This window comes from Chaetomium fimeti, assembly GCF_033439085.1.
Source record: "Chaetomium fimeti strain CBS 168.71 chromosome Unknown B0H64scaffold_12, whole genome shotgun sequence".
Classification (NCBI taxonomy): domain Eukaryota; kingdom Fungi; phylum Ascomycota; class Sordariomycetes; order Sordariales; family Chaetomiaceae; genus Chaetomium; species Chaetomium fimeti.
The window spans coordinates 106,910-124,195 of NW_026944340.1; the positions used below are offsets into that span (position 1 = coordinate 106,910).

Below are 17,286 nucleotides of genomic sequence, written 5' to 3' on the forward strand. Positions count from 1 at the left end.
CTTGAACCCGGAGCTGTACAGCACATAGTCTATCGGGCTCCCAAAGTTGCCCGGCCGTGCATTCTTCCTCTTCTCCCAGCAGGTGTACATGCCGGCACGGGTAGGATGGAACTTCCTGCACCCAATGATTTCGTTTGGGCGAGCCCGCTCAACAACCGGGGTTGTTTCTTCTCACGGTAATGATGCTCCTGGCTATCCGGTAGGAAGTTGGAGTGGGAGGGACACTGAGGAAACTCAAAGCTAGGCGGGAGCTTGCACGGGGCCGGAGCCTCATCAATTTACCGCACACAATGCTTGCGCCCTTGATATTATGCGAAATTTATTCCGGGTTGTATGTACTTTTCCTTAGTATTGTTCTGCGATAACAATACCAGCCTCTCCTCTTTGGAAGGGACCGAAGTCTAGATAGTTTTTCTGGTTCCCAAGTTTTATTTTAGCCCACAACTGCCTTTTGAAAAAGGCTGTCCTCGGATTCCAAATCTTTACTTCGTCAACTTCTTTTCTCTCACCATTCTGGGACAAAACCAGCAGATTTCTAGCGACCTCTAATTATTTTCGCAAAGCCCCAGCGACAATCAACTCGATTTTCTCTACTCACAGCAGCAATGGCCTCTTGCATCACAGGTACCAACTTGACTGCTATGGAGGATGCCTCTCCTCTGGCGTTCGCTTTCAACGGAAACGAAATGAACGTGCAGTGCACCGCCAATAACGTTGATGAAGCTGGTGCCATCAAGATCCTGAGCGTCGCGCTCGAGAACTTCAAGTCAGTCTAATCCATCCAGCTTGCCGGTCAATTAGCCAGCTAACGTTTTTCAGAAATTTCAATGATGGCAAACACGCTGTCATTGTTCGGCCCAAGAATTCCACTCAGTACTGGATTACCAGCGCCCCCTACGCTGAGACTCTGGACAAGGCTGCTTATCAAGTCATCAAGTCCACCGAGATCAGCATCTCTGAACCCGGTAAGTGAATCTCGGGTGCCTCAGTCCATGTTGTCGGAGACCTAATCATTCAAGCAGACTCCATCGTCCAGCTGCCGATCGGCCACCAGGGCGTGAAGCATCAGAAGATCTCTAAGCTGCGCCTCCGTCGTCCTCGCAATCAATTCATCATCTACCGTCAGTGGATGTCCGCCAAGATCCACGCTTGCAACCCTGGCGTGACGGCTGCCTGCATCTGTAAGTCTTTTGTTCCCTTTTTGTCGCTGTGCAGTGCTGACACCCAGCAGCCCAGGTTGTTGCGCAGACCTGGCAAGCCGAGAAGCCCGAGGTCAAAGCACGCTTCAAGATCCTAGCCGATGAGGAGGATCGCGTTCACAAGGAGATGTATCCGGGCTACCGTTATGTGGCGGGCCGTCGCAACCCCCAGCTTCCCTTGTCCAAGCGCAACTTGACTCGCGACCCGATGACAGTCGCTGAGAGACTGATTGCCGCTGGGCTTTGATTTCTGCTCAGCAACGCTCACCACCACGGGCCTGAATCGGTAGACCCATGACATCCAGAGTTGCCGATCACACGGCCAAGCAGCAACGAACAACTATTCAGAAGCGCCACTGAACTCGGAAAGCCAAAAAAGAAAAAAAAAAGAAAGGAAAAGAAATCCACAAAGACAGGTAAGACCTTTTGGAAGGGGGCAGAGGTCGGGATGAATCGAATAGCCGACATCTACTTGGCATTGTTTGTCATTGAGATGGTTCTTGCGGACGATTGAGGACGATTGAAGGCGATTGAAGGCGACTGAAGATACATTTGCATCCCATAAGGCGCTTAGCGGAGGATACATAGAACTGGGTACACAAACAAGTCTTGGCCATACCGACCTTCTCGACTCATTGTATGACTGTGATTGCCGACTTGCCTGACTGCGAACGACGAAGAGTTGCCGTCTTCCACCATGCTCCGAGTTACGAGATGCTCAACGTTCGGGGCCCTATCGACGAAGCCGCCATGCGAGTCGCTCTCCTGCCGACCAGGTGATGCCCCGCGATCACGCCAATGGCACAACGCAGCTACCGCCAACGCTGAACAGACGGTGACAAGAGCACACCACGAAAGCAAACCCAATCGAAGCGCTGAAGGCGGAGAGAGCATCTCAAGATGGTCGCCTTTCCGAGCTCCCTGAGCAAGCTCTGCTCTCAAGACCAACGAGCTGGTCCTGCGCAGGACCTCACACATTAGCGCGGGTGTTTCCATTGTCCCCCATGAATCCCGCCCGGAAGCTGAGCATAAGGCTCTTCTTGCCTTCCGTGAGGAGCTGGATGGTTTCGACAATATTCCCCGTTTGATCGAGAGAGCGAAGGCCGAGATGGGCATCACGGTGTACGGCAGAGCCTTTGGCAAGGACATCCTCCGCATCGAAGTGACCGGCCCGGACCAACCCCATCTCACCATTGTCGACCTTCCCGGGCTCATTCACTCCGAGACGAATAATCAAACCACTTCGGACGTTGAGCTCATCCAGGATGTCGTTCAGTCCTACATGAGGGAGCCGCGTTGCATAATCCTTGCCGTGGTGTCGGCCAAGAACGACTTTGCCAACCAGATTGTCCTGAAACTGACCCGGACAGCAGACCCCAGTGGCACCCGGACTTTGGGCGTCATCACGACACCTTGGTCCCAGGAGGCGGGAGTGAAGCCCTGTACGTCTCTCTCGCTAGGAACCAAGAGGTCGAGTTCCGCCACGGCTGGCATGTTCTGAAGAATATGGACTCTGAGGAAGGCTCTTGGGACCTCGCAACCCGGGATGCTGAGGAGGCCGAGTTCTTCGGCTCTGGAGCCTGGAATGCCCTTCCGCGCTCCTCTCTCGGAATCGGCAAGCTGCGCGGCCGTCTTAGCAAGGTCCTCCTTGGGCAGATTGCTGCAGAGCTTCCTGGCTTGATGCATGAGATCGATCAAAAATTCAAGTCCTGTCATTTGTCAGGACTTTGCCGTATGTCTGATCCCGCCAAACCGAGGAGATCGATCAGACCCTTATAGTCCAAGGGGTGCGCAATACCACGACAGCGGGCTCAATATCGCGCTCTTCCGCAAATCTCTTCGGATGGACGAGTTCAACCTCTCAATCCGTCGAATGGCGAACATCTTTCAGTGCGCGATTCTGGAGCAGAGAGACGTCCCCGAATTTCTATGGGAAAGCGAAGACGCACAAACAGTGGAGCGTCTGTCTCGGACGCAACTGCTACCGCTGATGGAGCGGTTTCAAGTTATTACAACAAACGTGTGCGACTTCGACAAGTGGGAGGGTGCTCCCGACGTCTGGCCGTGGGAATGGCCGCAACACCCAAATTATATCCTGCCTGGTGAGACCCAATGCGATCTGTGCGGAGAGAAAGCATGCAACTGTATCACCAACATCTTGCCTCGCCATCTACCTCGAACGGATGTAGAAGACGGTCGGATCCTACGCGCAGTCGCCGTTGAAGGAGTGTTGGCGTACCGGAAAGACCAGGTACTTGGGGAGCTCACAGGGGAATTCGTGCCACTGGGCTCCAACCACGACTGCTGGTCAATTGATTTCCTAAGGCCCTCGACCGGACAGTAGCGCAACTTCACACGAAAAGAATGGGCAACTGGGTGAGGTTCGTCACCCATTCCGGAAAGCCAAATGCGGAATTGCGCGTCATGAAGATAACCGGGCTGTGGAGGATGATGCTCGTGGCCATTCAGGATATATACCACGACTTGAAGATAACGGCAGACTTGGGAGGAAGGTCTTCTTGTCGCGAACGCTGCGGATATTGCCGTGGGACAGAGAGCGCACGGACCCAGGCGGCGTAGTTTGCCGCTTCGGTCCGTGCGCTCCCTCAGACCGTGCCGCTTCGCGGCAGCCATCCACCTTCCTGTGCCTCGGTTCGCCCAGCTTCCGCTCCTTTCCATAAACAACACCTGCGACGCCGTGTCATATCACCAGATTGCTAGCGTTGCGTTCTACCCAATAATCCTGGAGAAACAGGCCGGCCAGTTAGCCCACGGCCGCACTACAAAGCCGTCATGCGATTAGTTTTGGGACGATTGAAAGACTGGTCTGTCCAGAGGGAGGGTGCGTTTGTTTTTCCGTTTCCGCGTGCATTTCCATGTATTTAAGGGCCTCTGAGTTGGCCTCGGTTTCGAGTTAAGCAAGCAATCAGACATTCAGTAAAATGGTTTGGGTCCGGTAGGCAGAACCCAAAAAAAATCTTGGACGTTAACCCTAACCCGGCAAGATGGACGTTTGGGCCAGCCACCTGCTCTGATGATTGGCAGAAGAGGTACGTACTTACCTCTTGGCAAAAAGGGTACGTACCTACTGGCAGAAAGGGTACGTACCTATTGGCAGAAAAGGTACGTACCCATTGGCAGAAAAGGTACGTACCTAATGGCAGGAAGGGTTAGGGTTATGATTTGGAACGTCTAGAGGACCCAGGAAGGCCTTAATGGTCTGGGCTGCGTCGCGTCTCTGGCGTGAGACGCCGTTAGCAGCCGGTTTGACAGGCATCGTAGCTTTTGATTTATTGTTCAATGTCACTCCCTGCTGTGTGACATGCATCAGAGGTGTTACATTTCTTTCAGCACGCAAGATACAGTATCACAATGCTATAGCAGCGAAAAGGGCCAAAAAAAGATCAATTCTCCGTTGCCCTGTTGTCCACCACCGGCCCGGATTGACCCGGGTTAGTATCTTAGGGAGGATGAGCAGATTTCTGGCCGGACTTCAAGTCAAGACCAAAGGGTTGTGAGAACACAGTCCCTTGTAATTGAACTGCTGCGGGTGATCCCAGGGGGAAAGGGAGTGGAGATGACGGTGGTTAGTCACGCCAGCCGACTCAGTCCCTGTGAGCGCCCCAAACCAGATAATGAAGATTGCCTCGGTAAAGAGCACGAGCCCTCGTGCTTTGGTTATATCTCCAATTTCTGAAGACGCCTCCTCCATTGCCAAGAGGGCAGCAAAATGCCCCGTGGTACGGCTTTCCCCCCCAGGGAATGGTTCTTCGGTGCCCGAGGACCCATCCATCCAGAATGGCGCATTCCTGATGGATTGTCTGAAGTTATGGAGAGTCACGGTCTGATTACTAGTGGCCAAAATGTCCATTCGTATGCTTCGGATGGTTAGGAGAACGCTGAGTCGGACAGGAAAAAGCGCCACTTAATTAACATACAGTTTCTAGGACACAGTGCCGTGGACCCGACGAGCATGGTTTTGGAGATGCATTTTGTGGTCCAGCGGCAGGACGCAAATTTGGCATTGAAGCCTGTCATCCTCCCGGAGGTTTGCCAGGTGCCGTCGCTTGAAGTGTTTCGTCAAGTCACCGGAGGTGTAGAATAGGTGAATGAGTTAATCGATGCGGGGATCATCTGACTCCAGACGGAGCGCTTCACCAACACAAAGGAAGCATCTTCTTGGCCTGTCTTCGTCTTTCGTTATAAAGACAGACATGGCAGCCAAATGTAAACGGCTGCTTGTAGGAGGGTCCCCCTTAACGGACTGCTGTATAATATTAGCGGTAGAATTGTTAGTGCGGCTAGCCGGCCCTTCCACCACGGTGCAGTAGGCTACAATCGCGTTGATTGCAGTATCTCTTCGCTGGTATTGACCTTCAATTGAAGTTTCGACTTGGGCCATGAGGGCGTCCACCAATCGCCTCTGAGCGGGGCGCATTGGACAGTTGGAGGCCTCGACCGTCGAGTCCTCGACCAAGCCAAGCTCGTTGAGTTGGGCCTCGATGTCGACTACGGCTTGTTTATCGGTCCACTCGTCCCTGATCTGCTGTTTGAGGGCTCGCTTGAGCCTCTGCTTCTCGCTCCGGGGCTTGCGAACCGCGTCCTTATACTCGTCCATGGCCCCGCGCGAGTGGTTTCGTAATTGACGGAGTTCTTCGATGCGGCGGGCCAGCTGTTTGACGGTGGGGTGGAGATTGATGGATGCGGCCTGGTCGGTTGTCAGGTCTATGGGGCGCCGTTTGCTCATGGAATGGCCGATGCTGCAGGATGCCTGTACTAAAGCATTCTGCGGCTTCAGTCCACGAATGATTCCATATGGGTCTCCCACAATTTGACGCCCAAGGTAGTGCCTTTGGAACGGAGTCGAGTTTGCGTGGTCTAGCATAAGGTTCCTAGTCGCATCGCTCACCTCATCCGTCAGACCATTAGCTAGGAATTTTCTCAAGGAGGTGCGAGATAAAACCCACTACTCCTGTCAAACACGTTACCGGCATTGTACCGCAAATTATACGGGATTGTCGGCACTTCCATCCCTGCAATCTCACCACACCTTTTGATCCAGCTTGCCATCATCCCGTAGCTGATGAGCTTGTTTGACGATATCTCGTAGCCGGCCAGTGTCTTGATGGTGCGGCGGAAAATGTGGACATCTTTCATGCTGGCCTTCAGTGGTATAGGCAGCTCCTGTTCGCCTGGGTGGATATCAAGTTGGGTCAGCCTCTCGGGCCAGGTTAAACTTGGCGCCTCGAAGGCCCGATGCCGGAAGAGAATGCCGAGGAGGAAGGTTTGAACACTAAGAGTCAGAGATGGGTCGAATAGGACTTCGGGAATTGTCACGGTCTTCGCATCTTTAGTGCCAAGGTATGTCTTCGTGGGCTCTGGGGTGGGCTTGGTGGGGATCTTGTGTGGGCCGCCGTCAGGATCTCGGGCTAATATAATACGGATATCTCCGAAGCGGAGGAGAAGGACCGATGTGGGGCGGGCACCGGTTGGGGCGAGCAAGAGGAGGAACAAAATGCAAAGGATTCGGAGCTCTCCTAGGCTAAACGACTTCTTGGTGGTGCGTAGCGTCGTATCGACCTGCTCCTTGAGGTTGTCGATTGTCATACACCTATTCTCGCGTTTATGGTCGCTCAGGTTGTGCTTTTTGGCAAGAAGTTTAAGCACCTATACATGTTAACCAGGCCGCAACCTGTCAACTGGGCCAGCGGGCCTACGCTGTGCATTTTCCGGTTCAATTTCGCGTCAAGCTTCTCGCCTGTGGCCCTCTCGTAGACGAGCCGATATACTTTCCAGTACGTCCCGAGGGAACTGCTCTTCGTCGTTCCCCTTTTCTTTCTCCCGTCCTTGCCAGTTCTCTGACTCAGGAGCCAGTCGAAGAAGGAGTTGAGGAACGCGAGAGTGACCGACTCAAAGGCCCTCTGGGGGTCGCGCTTGATGAACGCACAATACCTGCAGCTTATCAGCATAATCCGGAGTGGTATTAGCTTAGACATCCAACGTACTGATTCCAGAGATCCTCTATTCCATCAAGGAGTACTTTACTCCCCGCACTATAGTCTTCACCATCGAAGGCCGACTCTTTAAACTCGTATATACATCGGACATAGTATTCTGGAGAGTACAGGTTTCCCTCAAAGAGCTTTGCCGCATCTTCTGGGTCGATATCGTCTAGTCCGATATCGTCTGGGTCGAAGCTATCAATGTCCGACAGACCGGTATTGTACCCGCCGTTATTAGACTCGACATCGAATACTTCGACACTATCCTCGCTCGACGAAGATTCACCGTCCGACCAATTCGAACCGTCAGAGTACTCATGCAAGTCGTCCTGCCGGACGCGGTGGCGCGTCATCTTTTGGTAATCTTAAACAAAACCGCCGGCGGCCCGATAATAAGAAGGCGAAAGAGAGTGCAGTAGCCGTTGGGGGGTCTGGATCGGCGGGAGGGAAACGGCTCCAAGATTGCCAGGATCGCTTCAAAAGGGGGTTTGAGACGCAGAGCAAGCGCTTAGTATGGCTAGAAGAGTGGGAGCGCGGCCACTTAAGGGATGAGACGGGGGCCATCAACTGCTTCCCTGGAGCCGGGAACCTGGAAGCAAAAAGCAGAGGCTGCGATTATAGCTCAGGAATTTTGCAGCGATGGGGTGTAGGTACCTGAGATACCTAGCGATACCTCAAGACGACTTGTTCCAGGGCGTAGTGGGGCGCTTGTCGCAGACTCCTGGCTAATGCAACGTCCAAACTAGCGGCAGAACCCAATAAAAATGACGGTAGACTCGCAGTTACATTGTTTAAAATAGTTAATTATATAATAAGCTATTTACTAGTTTATATACTAACCCTATTATAGAATTAAAGGATCTACTATTATAGGATCTACTTCTAGAGGATCTCCTACCATTTACTAATCTACTAAGTTCTAGAATAGGAGCTGCCAAGTTTCTAGGATATACCCCTATTAATTGGCTAGAGCGGCTCTTACCACCAGGACTATGTAAATGCAACGACAACAGCGATGGAGGTACCCCACGCCTATAAAGACCACTGCTCCCTCCGTGGGAGCGTACCCTAGATTAGTTCTTCACTTTTAATTGTATTTTCGTTATTAGGTACAATTGCCAGGCTCGCCCTTGCTCACTTGTGTACGCCGTGACAAACACAGTAGTAAGAGGTGCCGCGGTTGTTCGCATTTGGCGACCAGATGATGTATTTCCGGCCAGACTGCAACCCGCCAGTACAACGATTGTACACTCCGTTCTGGACCGTGTACGCGGTTTGGCCAACTTTCTTCCAGACTGCTATATAGTCGTTGGCCTCGCCATCGCATTCGTATGTGTTTCCCGTCTCGACTGACGCTTCCACGGCGAAGCCACTGCTGATCCACTGCGTGATTGATCCGCTCGCGATCCAACCGATGCTGAAAGAGCGAGTTTGCCCATACCCGATAGTACAGGGACGTGAGCTGCAGGACATGGGGTCCTGCGGAATGTTAGTTCGGGGTCCCGGGGCAGTGTCTAAACGCTCGGAGAAACCAAGGGCTTATACTGATTTGAATGTTGAGCGGATTCTGATGAGGATTACCATTGCCAACCAAATACGTCCGTGGAGTCCAACTACCGCACGACCCCTGCCGTTTGTCGTTAGAGGGTGTTGTGATGTCCGCCTGGTGTAGGGTGAAATTATCTACAGCCCAAGCGGCGTCACTCGTTGTGGCACCCTCCACTCCCTTGATGAAGCTAGATAGCTCGACGGGGCCACGAGGAAAGCAATCTTGAAGATCGCTTTTCGTCAGACTCTTCAGTTGTATAGACGCCGGGACAGAGACGTCACAGCTGACACCAAGCTCGTCAGTGCTGGCAATACGTCCACAAACAATACCACCAGAGACCTCAGCGTCGTCATAAATGGTATAAATCTCCGAGCCGATACTGAGCTCGCCTGCTCCGTTCTCGTTGACAGCGAAGGCAAGGGGCATGCCCACAAAGGGGCCGGAGGTGAGAGAATGAGAGCATGAATGAGCTAAGATCTCGGCCTTGTCACTATTCCAAATGTCGACAGCGGCTTCAGAGGTTATTTTGTTAACCTGAAGCTGAACATTCACTGCCTGGGCCCCCTGCGCAGACTTTACCAGCGGGGTGGCAAACACGGGTGGCAAGAAGGCCAATACAGCGGAAAGGCGGTTCATTGTTCGAACGGGTCGTCGGAATAGCCTGGCGGAAGTTGTTGGAAAGGGAGTTTCTGCAATGAAATCGTGATTTAAAGACTGGTGGGAAATGTCGACATAACTTGGGGCTTTTGGGCCGTCTATATAGATATCTTGCCGTTGGACATTAGCTGGGTCATCCTGCCCAGCCATGTCCCGTTCAACCCACGAAGTGCCTCCATTCAAGGCATCAGACTTTGCCCCAACGTCGTGCAGTCCTTGTCACCCGGAGGCAAGGTTGCTTGGCAGAGGTGTTGGTCGTAACAATCCACCTCGCCGTGTTTCGGTGAAGGCTTGCCGGGGGTTGACAGACGCATGCTGATCGTATTTGCGTCCAATTATCACCCGGAACGGCTATGGTGTACCCGTGATGGTGTGGTGCTGCGGGCACCTTCGCCGAAAACTGGTGTTCAGTTCCGGCCAACAGTTCGGCGAAATCAAGATACACCGAATGCATGCAACCCTCGAGTTTCAATGCACGTCGGCCGACCAACCCCTTGTGTGTTGGTCCGGTGGCGAGTTGCATTTTCAGCCTGGTGTTCCCTGCGCAGGCGCCTAGCTGTTGAACCCAGAGGATAGGTTTGTTGCCTGAACGCACTTTCGAAGGGAAGCTCTAATCCGATGAAACAAGTTCATTGACACACAGATTTATCTAAACTCCAACAGGAGGATATATACCCACTCCGGCTATTTCAGTACCCGATGACAGTGTTTCATTTTTTGAACGAGCATGCCTCCCGACTTCGCCCGCCCTTGAGGGAAACTCGGCGGGTGACGAGGAGCTCGGTGTTCTGAAGCTCGCGTTGGTAACATCCAGTTACACAGTACATCCTGGGTGGGGCGTGGCATGAGTCGGCGACCGGGAAGACTGCCGTAAACGGATATCTACATTCTTTACTAGTCTAACCTCAAGCGATCGGTTCCACTCCACCGGCTGTCACCTCGGTCACCTTCTCGCCCAAGACATCAGGCCGAGATTAACGCGGGCTAACGGGGCCGGACAGGAATTAATTGGTCAGGGAACGGAGTGAAAACTCCTGTCCGCGCCACCCAACAAACAACAAACACATTTATACATGGGCGCCCGGGCGGCAACGGCGTGCTTGGTTGACGCCCTCCATTGCCCTGCTTCGCTTCACCTACGCAGCACGCTGTCAGGCCGCCAGCTCGCCGACTCCCCGTCCTCCATTTTGTGCTCCAGGTTTCTTCTACGCTAAAACGCGCAATCATCACTGCCGTTTAAAACTTTCTTAGTTAGGACCCTCAACATCGCCCCTTGACGCCTTCCGAATAGCAGGCACCCACCGCCTCTCCCGGCTCACGGAAAATCTTACCGAGGTCTTTCTCTCACGACCACGCCAACGGATATGGCGAGCGCAACAACATGCCCAGGCGCCGCGATCCCCGACATCTCCAACCTACCGATCCCTCACGACATCAACCTCATGGTCATCCCGGGGGCCAGTACGCAGGATCCCGCCATGGTCGTCTGTTGCGAGCCCAACCCTGTCCAGATCGTTAATGGATGCTGGCTGTGGTGCGAAGTACCGGCGTCGTACTTCGTCAACGGTACGCCCGACAACGCTGTGCAGCAGGCGGTTGCGACCTGCTTGCGGACCAACGGACGGAACTTCACCGAGCCTCGCATTACCGGTTGGCAGTTCAACGCGGCGGGTCGAGTTGGAGCGGGCTCGGTGAAGACGGTCAGTCTCTGGGTCCTGGCGCTCTCTGGGCTGGTGTATGTTTTGTAGTTGTCTTGGCCGCGGCATGCATGATAGGGGATGTGCGCAAACTTGGCTGTGGGAGAAACTGGGGCCCGGTCAAGCAACGTATTCTGGAAATCATGTCGGGTTGCTACTTTTTCGCATCCATCTTGTTCGGTTCCAGGTCTCTGGTGGCCAGGGGTAATAGGCTGTTCATCCCATCGTTCCTCCGTGCCAACCGTTGGCATATCTCGCTATGATGGTGATTTATCCTCCTGAAGCATGAGTCTCTTTCTTTTATCTGCTTTCTCATCTAATAGGGTTTCGAGCTTGAATTATACTGCCTCGGCCCTCATTACGCAAGTCACCCCATGGCAATCTTACACCGAGCCGTCGTCACTTTTTGACCTTTAATGGTGCGTTGTTTGAAACATGAATTCGCTCTTGAAATAGCTCTTCGTTCAGCCAGTTTAAGGACGAAGGACGATATGACGGTCGGCACAGTCACGACAAGGTTGGTTACGTGTTTGACCACAATGACGTAGCCAGGCTTCCGATGGAACAAGGCTTTCCGCAAAGGTGATTCCACGCGGCAGTGTTAGTATATATACGTATTCATAGAGGCTGTAGCTAGATACGGAAGGAGGGGTGGAAGTAGGATATGAAAATCCCGGGTTCCGCCCAAGGCGCGCCTACTTAGTAAGTTAAGTCTGCACTTTTAGTTGTCTTACTCTTTGGTATATTGCGGCATTCTTCCCGAGCCTCGACCTTGCTTCTGTGTGCACGCCGTAACAGAAAAGGGCTACAGGGCTCCTTCACCCACCATGGGCTGTCATCTCTGCATCCACGCCAACGTATCCCCTCATTTGGGACACGGGATAATGCAAGCAACTTGGGAATATCAGTCTTTCTCGGGAACTATCCTTGCCGTGCGTACTATGGCCCTCGGAGACCTAGGGACATGGAACTAAACTACATGAACTGCACGCGCATGTAGAAGGGATGGAACAACAGCTCAAACTGTCTTACTACCTGTTCTGTAGCTACATACACCGGAGCCCATACCCTCGTTGACTATGTCTGAAGTTGCAGTTCGTTTCGAACCTGCCCTGCTTCACATAACCGTATCCCCGGGCACACCTACTTAACCTCCGATAGAATCGAAGTATTTGGTGACGTTTCCTTGTGCCTCGAGAGTTTTATACTGGGCCTGATAGTACGCCTCGTCACCCGCCTCGTCATTCGTCGGACTGATGACGGTGGTTTCCCTCGGCTCCAACTCTACGTCATACGCGCTGACATAGCGGTCTGGTCCAGCGAGAGGGTAAGGATCAGTCGAATTCAGATCCCAGTTCAGTGCCGGATCAGCCATGTCGTAAGCCCCTGGGAATTTGTAACCTTGGGGAGTGGCGTCGCCATCGCCCGTGATGTTGAAATTGAAGCAAGTCATGTAAAACTGAGGGCCGATGGGGCCGAATTGAAAGCCATCGGTGGTATTGACCGCGAAGTGCAGTGCGATAATCTGCAAGGACGTTGAGATTCTTTAGTTCATACATACAAAACACGTAGAGAGCGTCTCTTACCTCTTGGCGGATGATGTAGGTGCCAGGCTTGATGTCGGCCGGAATAGTGGCCGTCCAGGTACCGTCGGTTTCGTCGAGCAACTTCACGGTGCCCCAGACACCGTTGTCATCGATGGCTTCCTCGGCGAACTTGAAGAACTCAAGCTCGTTGACATCGACATCCGCGACATCTCCGCTATACGGAGCCATCCAAGCTGTGATGGGGCCCTTGTGACTATACAGCCATCGAGACCAGTGGAAAGTGACGCTGCTCCCGGCACGAGCCTGCGCTATGAAGCCAGGCACGGGATCATGCACCGTGTTGCAAGCGATGTCGGCCGTCGTAGCGTCGAAAACAGGACCAGTGGTACCGCCGCCGTATGCAATCCGCGAAGGCGCAGGCTCGAGAAGCGGGTCGATAAAGATGTCATATCCCGGGTAGCTATACATCGAAGAGAGGACATTAGTTGAGTTGGGAAGAACTCGCGTAATTCAGTTGCATCTTACACCGTGTTGTCCGACGTGACGCGGTAAATGTATCCATGACCCAGGGCCCTGGCAGCAAAGGCCAAAGCTGACGTGACTTGAACAGCCTTCATTGCGAGCAGGAGAGCGGTAAGAAGACGGGGAAGGAACTGTAGGCAAGTGTTCATTCAGTTGACCACGGGAAAGGACCGAGGAGAAGACTTCATTTTTAAGTTCACTCGCAACCCGCACTCAACAAGGATACTATGGGTTTGATGATATTAAGCTCCCACACCCTCTACGATCTAAAGATCTCTGTTGCCGGGAAGAAACCTCTCCTTGGTGGGAAAGGTGAGTTAATCGCAACCAGATTTGCGCGCTTAACACCTGCTGCATGTAGTCACTCGCAACAAGGGGATTCTAACGAGGATGATCGCCAATCGCAAAACACCAGGTAAAGAGCATGCGTAGCCATTTCATTTGCTACGGATATGATATATACAAGGATGCGCACACCGGATATTGGCTCCTCCACCTTCCCGAGCGTCACCCGTTCGTCCATCGAGACAAAATATACGCCCTAGATGCGAGCACATCTACACTAGAGAGGTATAATACTTAAAGTTTTCCACATTCCTAACACCCTTTCCAAGTAACGTGTACTTCGTGAGTGACGAATGGTGTTAATATTCTGTATCACAAGCGTGAATTCCCGTGATACTATGGCCGAGGAGCATGTCATCTACGGGTTTGCTATTTTTAAAACAAAATCCAGACCGTTCCCCGCAAACCAATGGAGGAAAGTTGTCTTGTAATTTGACGATGTAATTGGAGATAGCAAAGGAAAAACACCGGCACACACACAGAGAGGGGCCGAATATGTTGCCGTTTCTTGTTCCCCTTTCAGCCGTGACTTGTTCCCCCTCGGGATGTGGTTCCCCTCGGGACGCCATCTCCCCGGCATCCCCTATACCTGTATGCACACCGGCCCCCACGCGAACATGTTACATATCTTGCGAAGGGAAACAAGATCTGCCATACTGAAATGCCGAACACTACATGAGCTTTCCCAGTCAAGCCACCACGTCATCAGCGTGGGACAGTTGTTCCCTTATTTTTCAACCGAACGAGACTTCTAGTCTTCCGAGCTACTACATCCCTCTCCGACCTCTCGATACGCAATCAATCGTCTTCGGCATCCCGTTCTGCTTCTTCCAAAGTCTGCCATAACTCTCGCATGCCATCAATATTTTCATGCTGCTCTCCTCCATACAACACCCACATCTTATCAGTTTCGGCGACAAATGCTCGCGCTCTTTTGAGATCATTGACCATCAGGTACGCTTTCGCAAACCGTTGATAATACTCCACAAGTTGCGGGCGTAATTCTTCCTTCTCGATCAACCCCACAGCCTCTATTACGAGCTGCCCGACGCGTTGGCCGCCGAGTCTCTCCGCCTGGCTCAGTGTCTGATGAATCTCGAGCAGGCGTTCTCGCCGTTTGTCGGAGGCGTTTCGCTCTTCGATATGCTCGGAGCACAACGCGCACCTGCAATGAAATCCCCATGCTTGAAGGATGGTTTTCCGTTGTTCGTAAGTATACCCCAGCGGAGCATCTACCAAGGTAGAGGTGAGCTGTCGTCTCGACCACGGGCTGGGGTTGGTTCTTACAACTATGTGCAACTTCTTGCCCGGGTTGAATGTCTCGCAGTGCCACAACTTCCATCGCTATGTCGCCATTGACGTAACGCCAATAAGAACTGCATCTCGAGTGTTAGCAAATATCTTCAGCCTCTCCCCAAGACCTAGGGTCTGCCTACTTCGGCCGACAATTGTGGTTGACTCTCTGAATGATGGTGGGCTATCTGTTAGTTCGTGTTGCTTCACCTGTGGATAGGATAATAGGCGTACTCACCGAGCCATCGGTGAAAAGCGCCAAGTGTTGGATTCCGTCAATCTCAATACCGAAACCGTTGGTACGGAAAGCATCCAGAATAGGTTCTCCGCCTGTGTTCCGTGCCAGGGACCCTATTGCCTTTTGCTGCTCTGGTGGGAGTTGCTTCACACTCGCTTCCATCATGTGTCGTTTCTGCTTAGTGCTATATCGGTCTCCGTTGATGAAGTCCAACCTAACAACCAGCACGGGGAACCCGACCATGACGGTCTCATGTTCTTCAAACTTGCGCTTGGCAAGCACCCCCTTGCCACGTCCCGGCACCTCTCGAATTTCATAGGCTACATTGTCATTCTGTTGGCTATGGCCCCCACTTGCCAGTTGATGTCTGAGTCTTGGTGACACTCTTGAGTCATCCAGCTGGTCGGCGAGGCTGGCGGCAAGGTGGGGGGTGGTTATTAGGCTGATGCCCTGGTTGCCCCGAAAAGCGGCGAGTGTGAAAACACAATCGGGTGAAAGCGGCTCCGAGTCATAATCGTCTTCAGCTGGCTCGGGACAAATGGGTTGATGTGACCAGAGCGACCAATCGCTTGCGAGGGGGCATATTTGCTGCTGTGACTGGAGGATCAACGGCCCAGCGTACCCGTTCCACGAGCACACAGTCCAGTCCCGCGTGTGCTTCCATTGCAAAGCCGTTAGTGATTGGAGATGTATGAAAAAAGCTAGAAGCAGCATGACTCTGAACCGAGAGTCTCTCTGCCCGCGCCAGCACCTCGTCGAAGTCATGGTGTTGAGGCCAAACTACCGTGCCGGCAGGTGGGCTCTGAGTGTGAGAAGAAACCCGGCGATGTCTTCCAGGTTTGCAGTTGTTAATCAGACAAGTTGACACAGCGAACAGACGGGGGGCCAGGAGTAACAAGAAACAGGACACATGTTCTTCAGTAACCTAGCCGTACCAAGAACGATCTATTACTAGATTGAGCTATTGATACCAAGCCTACCTAACTAGAGCCGGTCGGATAAAAGTGATGCGGTCGTGAGGAACCGACATATTGAGGAGCAAGCGGCAGATTTAGCCGGAGCATGGTGGACGGCTCTCATATCTGTCTGGTTAATGATTAATCCGTGGTAGGCTGCGACGAAGCGCTACGCATTTACCACTGGGCGGTCAACCAGGGAAAAGAGCGGCATACAGACGATTACGTACACATGTAATCGATCCTATCGTTCCCCCAGCGTGTCGAGAGAACGCTAGCGGAGGCCGACTACTCGAGGACCTGGCTGCCAGTTTTCAGTCCTCGCCAAAGAACCCCTGAACAATAGCTACGTGGGCCCGAAGGCATCCGGTCAGACAACCGGGTCTCTGTACGCAATCATAACTCAAGCCAGCATTCATCCACTCATGCGACACACAATCAGCTGTCTAAGGACGGTGCTACTTAGGTACCTAGCTGGCAAAGCCTTTTGAACTCTTATGTAGCTCACAAGGATATAAGGACACAAGGACAACACCAAGTCTATTCCCCGAGGCCCGAACAGCATCAGCATAGCAACTTCAGCCTTCTAGCAACAGAACTACAATGTCCACTTAGCTACCTACTTAAGCCCTTTCAAAACCACTCCGAGTTCCATCAGAATCGCAATCTATATCTCCTTTATCAACTTAGTTTACCTCCCCACTCCTTTACACCATTTATCACAACAAGTGACCGCTAGCCTGAATACACTCGAATCAATCTCGAATCGGCCCTCACATTCACCTCCTCACTGTGTTGAGTGTTGGTGTCGGGGGTCATGCGGTTGGACCGTGGACGGCGGGACCGTCACATTGGTTTCCGTGCCAGGGCTGGTTGACATGGTGGGCTGCATGCAGCTAGAAACAGTTGGTTGATGTTGGTCGAGGTGACGGATAGGCATAGACTGGATTCGTTGCTTGCTGGACCAGCATAAAGGATACCTACCTAACTATGATTGGGTGCAAAGCGTTTTACACAGGATTCTTGAGTGCTGTGCCTGGCGCCAGCCTGTGCCTCCTGTCTACCGCCAACACCACCCCCTTTTCTCCTCCTCCTAAGACAAAATAAAGACAAAAGAAAACTTATTTCAGTCTCCCGGCCCCATTCCCTTCAGTTTTCCTCCAGTTTGCCGTCCCTCTATACCTCCCGGCCCTGCACCTCGCCTCCTAGAACACTCGCCTCTACTCCCCATTTCACCTTGACCGCGCCAGCTTAGCATAGACGCCCTAGAGCCTAGAGGAA

The 17,286-nt window shown here is 52.7% G+C and overlaps 8 protein-coding genes across 8 annotated transcripts; 3 read left to right on the top strand and 5 right to left on the bottom strand.

Annotated features, from left to right (window-relative positions):
• The first annotated feature begins 446 nt into the window (after positions 1-446).
• Positions 447-1,608, top strand: B0H64DRAFT_52359 (high mobility group box-domain-containing protein). The gene is made up of 4 exons (XM_062808376.1): positions 447-766; positions 820-965; positions 1,023-1,181; positions 1,232-1,608. The coding sequence occupies exons 1-4, from the start codon at positions 606-608 to the stop codon at positions 1,444-1,446; spliced, it is 681 nt and encodes a 226-aa protein (XP_062654105.1). The 5' UTR covers positions 447-605; the 3' UTR covers positions 1,447-1,608.
• Positions 1,609-2,649, bottom strand: B0H64DRAFT_52360 (uncharacterized protein). Its single transcript, XM_062808377.1, has one exon. It carries the CDS (start codon positions 2,412-2,414, stop codon positions 1,770-1,772), a length of 645 nt encoding a protein of 214 aa, XP_062654106.1. The 5' UTR covers positions 2,415-2,649; the 3' UTR covers positions 1,609-1,769.
• A 200-nt stretch (positions 2,650-2,849) lies between these two features.
• On the top strand, positions 2,850-3,720 carry B0H64DRAFT_411636 (uncharacterized protein). The gene has a single exon (XM_062804864.1). It carries the CDS (start codon positions 2,884-2,886, stop codon positions 3,541-3,543), a length of 660 nt encoding a protein of 219 aa, XP_062654107.1. The 5' UTR covers positions 2,850-2,883; the 3' UTR covers positions 3,544-3,720.
• Positions 3,721-5,455: 1,735 nt separating this feature from the next.
• B0H64DRAFT_451862 (C2H2 finger domain protein) lies at positions 5,456-7,875 on the bottom strand (the record flags this gene model as incomplete). Its single annotated transcript, XM_062807186.1, has 5 exons — positions 7,205-7,875; positions 6,917-7,151; positions 6,188-6,866; positions 5,574-6,128; positions 5,456-5,466 (listed from the first exon to the last, which is right to left on the bottom strand). Exons 1-5 carry the CDS (start codon positions 7,552-7,554, stop codon positions 5,456-5,458), a joined length of 1,830 nt encoding a protein of 609 aa, XP_062654108.1. The 5' UTR covers positions 7,555-7,875.
• A 151-nt stretch (positions 7,876-8,026) lies between these two features.
• Positions 8,027-9,460, bottom strand: B0H64DRAFT_411639 (uncharacterized protein). Its single transcript, XM_062804865.1, has 2 exons — positions 8,747-9,460; positions 8,027-8,680 (listed from the first exon to the last, which is right to left on the bottom strand). The coding sequence occupies exons 1-2, from the start codon at positions 9,384-9,386 to the stop codon at positions 8,307-8,309; spliced, it is 1,014 nt and encodes a 337-aa protein (XP_062654109.1). The 5' UTR covers positions 9,387-9,460; the 3' UTR covers positions 8,027-8,306.
• A 1,311-nt stretch (positions 9,461-10,771) lies between these two features.
• Positions 10,772-11,155, top strand: B0H64DRAFT_446908 (uncharacterized protein; the record flags this gene model as incomplete). The annotated part of the gene is made up of 1 exon (XM_062806957.1): positions 10,772-11,155. The coding sequence occupies one exon, from the start codon at positions 10,772-10,774 to the stop codon at positions 11,153-11,155; it is 384 nt and encodes a 127-aa protein (XP_062654110.1).
• A 1,096-nt stretch (positions 11,156-12,251) lies between these two features.
• B0H64DRAFT_378406 (glycosyl hydrolase family 61-domain-containing protein) lies at positions 12,252-13,268 on the bottom strand (the record flags this gene model as incomplete). The annotated part of the gene is made up of 3 exons (XM_062802583.1): positions 12,252-12,629; positions 12,691-13,111; positions 13,177-13,268. The coding sequence occupies 3 exons, from the start codon at positions 13,266-13,268 to the stop codon at positions 12,252-12,254; spliced, it is 891 nt and encodes a 296-aa protein (XP_062654111.1).
• An 838-nt stretch (positions 13,269-14,106) lies between these two features.
• B0H64DRAFT_367960 (uncharacterized protein) lies at positions 14,107-15,814 on the bottom strand (the record flags this gene model as incomplete). Its single annotated transcript, XM_062801962.1, has 3 exons — positions 14,107-14,894; positions 14,955-14,980; positions 15,050-15,814. 3 exons carry the CDS (start codon positions 15,812-15,814, stop codon positions 14,459-14,461), a joined length of 1,227 nt encoding a protein of 408 aa, XP_062654112.1. The 3' UTR covers positions 14,107-14,458.
• Between the last annotated feature and the right edge of the window lie 1,472 nt (positions 15,815-17,286).

Coding starts and splice junctions, on each gene's coding strand:
- B0H64DRAFT_52359 (XM_062808376.1), top strand. CDS start 606: ATGGCCTCTTGCATCACAGGTACCAACTTGACTGCTATGGAGGATGCC. Junction 966..1,022: donor GATCAGCATCTCTGAACCCG/GTAAGTGAATCT, acceptor TCATTCAAGCAG/ACTCCATCGTCCAGCTGCCG. Junction 1,182..1,231: donor CGTGACGGCTGCCTGCATCT/GTAAGTCTTTTG, acceptor GACACCCAGCAG/CCCAGGTTGTTGCGCAGACC.
- B0H64DRAFT_52360 (XM_062808377.1), bottom strand. CDS start 2,414: ATGAGCCCGGGAAGGTCGACAATGGTGAGATGGGGTTGGTCCGGGCCG.
- B0H64DRAFT_411639 (XM_062804865.1), bottom strand. CDS start 9,386: ATGAACCGCCTTTCCGCTGTATTGGCCTTCTTGCCACCCGTGTTTGCC. Junction 8,681..8,746: donor TCCGCTCAACATTCAAATCA/GTATAAGCCCTT, acceptor AACATTCCGCAG/GACCCCATGTCCTGCAGCTC.
- B0H64DRAFT_411636 (XM_062804864.1), top strand. CDS start 2,884: ATGAGATCGATCAAAAATTCAAGTCCTGTCATTTGTCAGGACTTTGCC.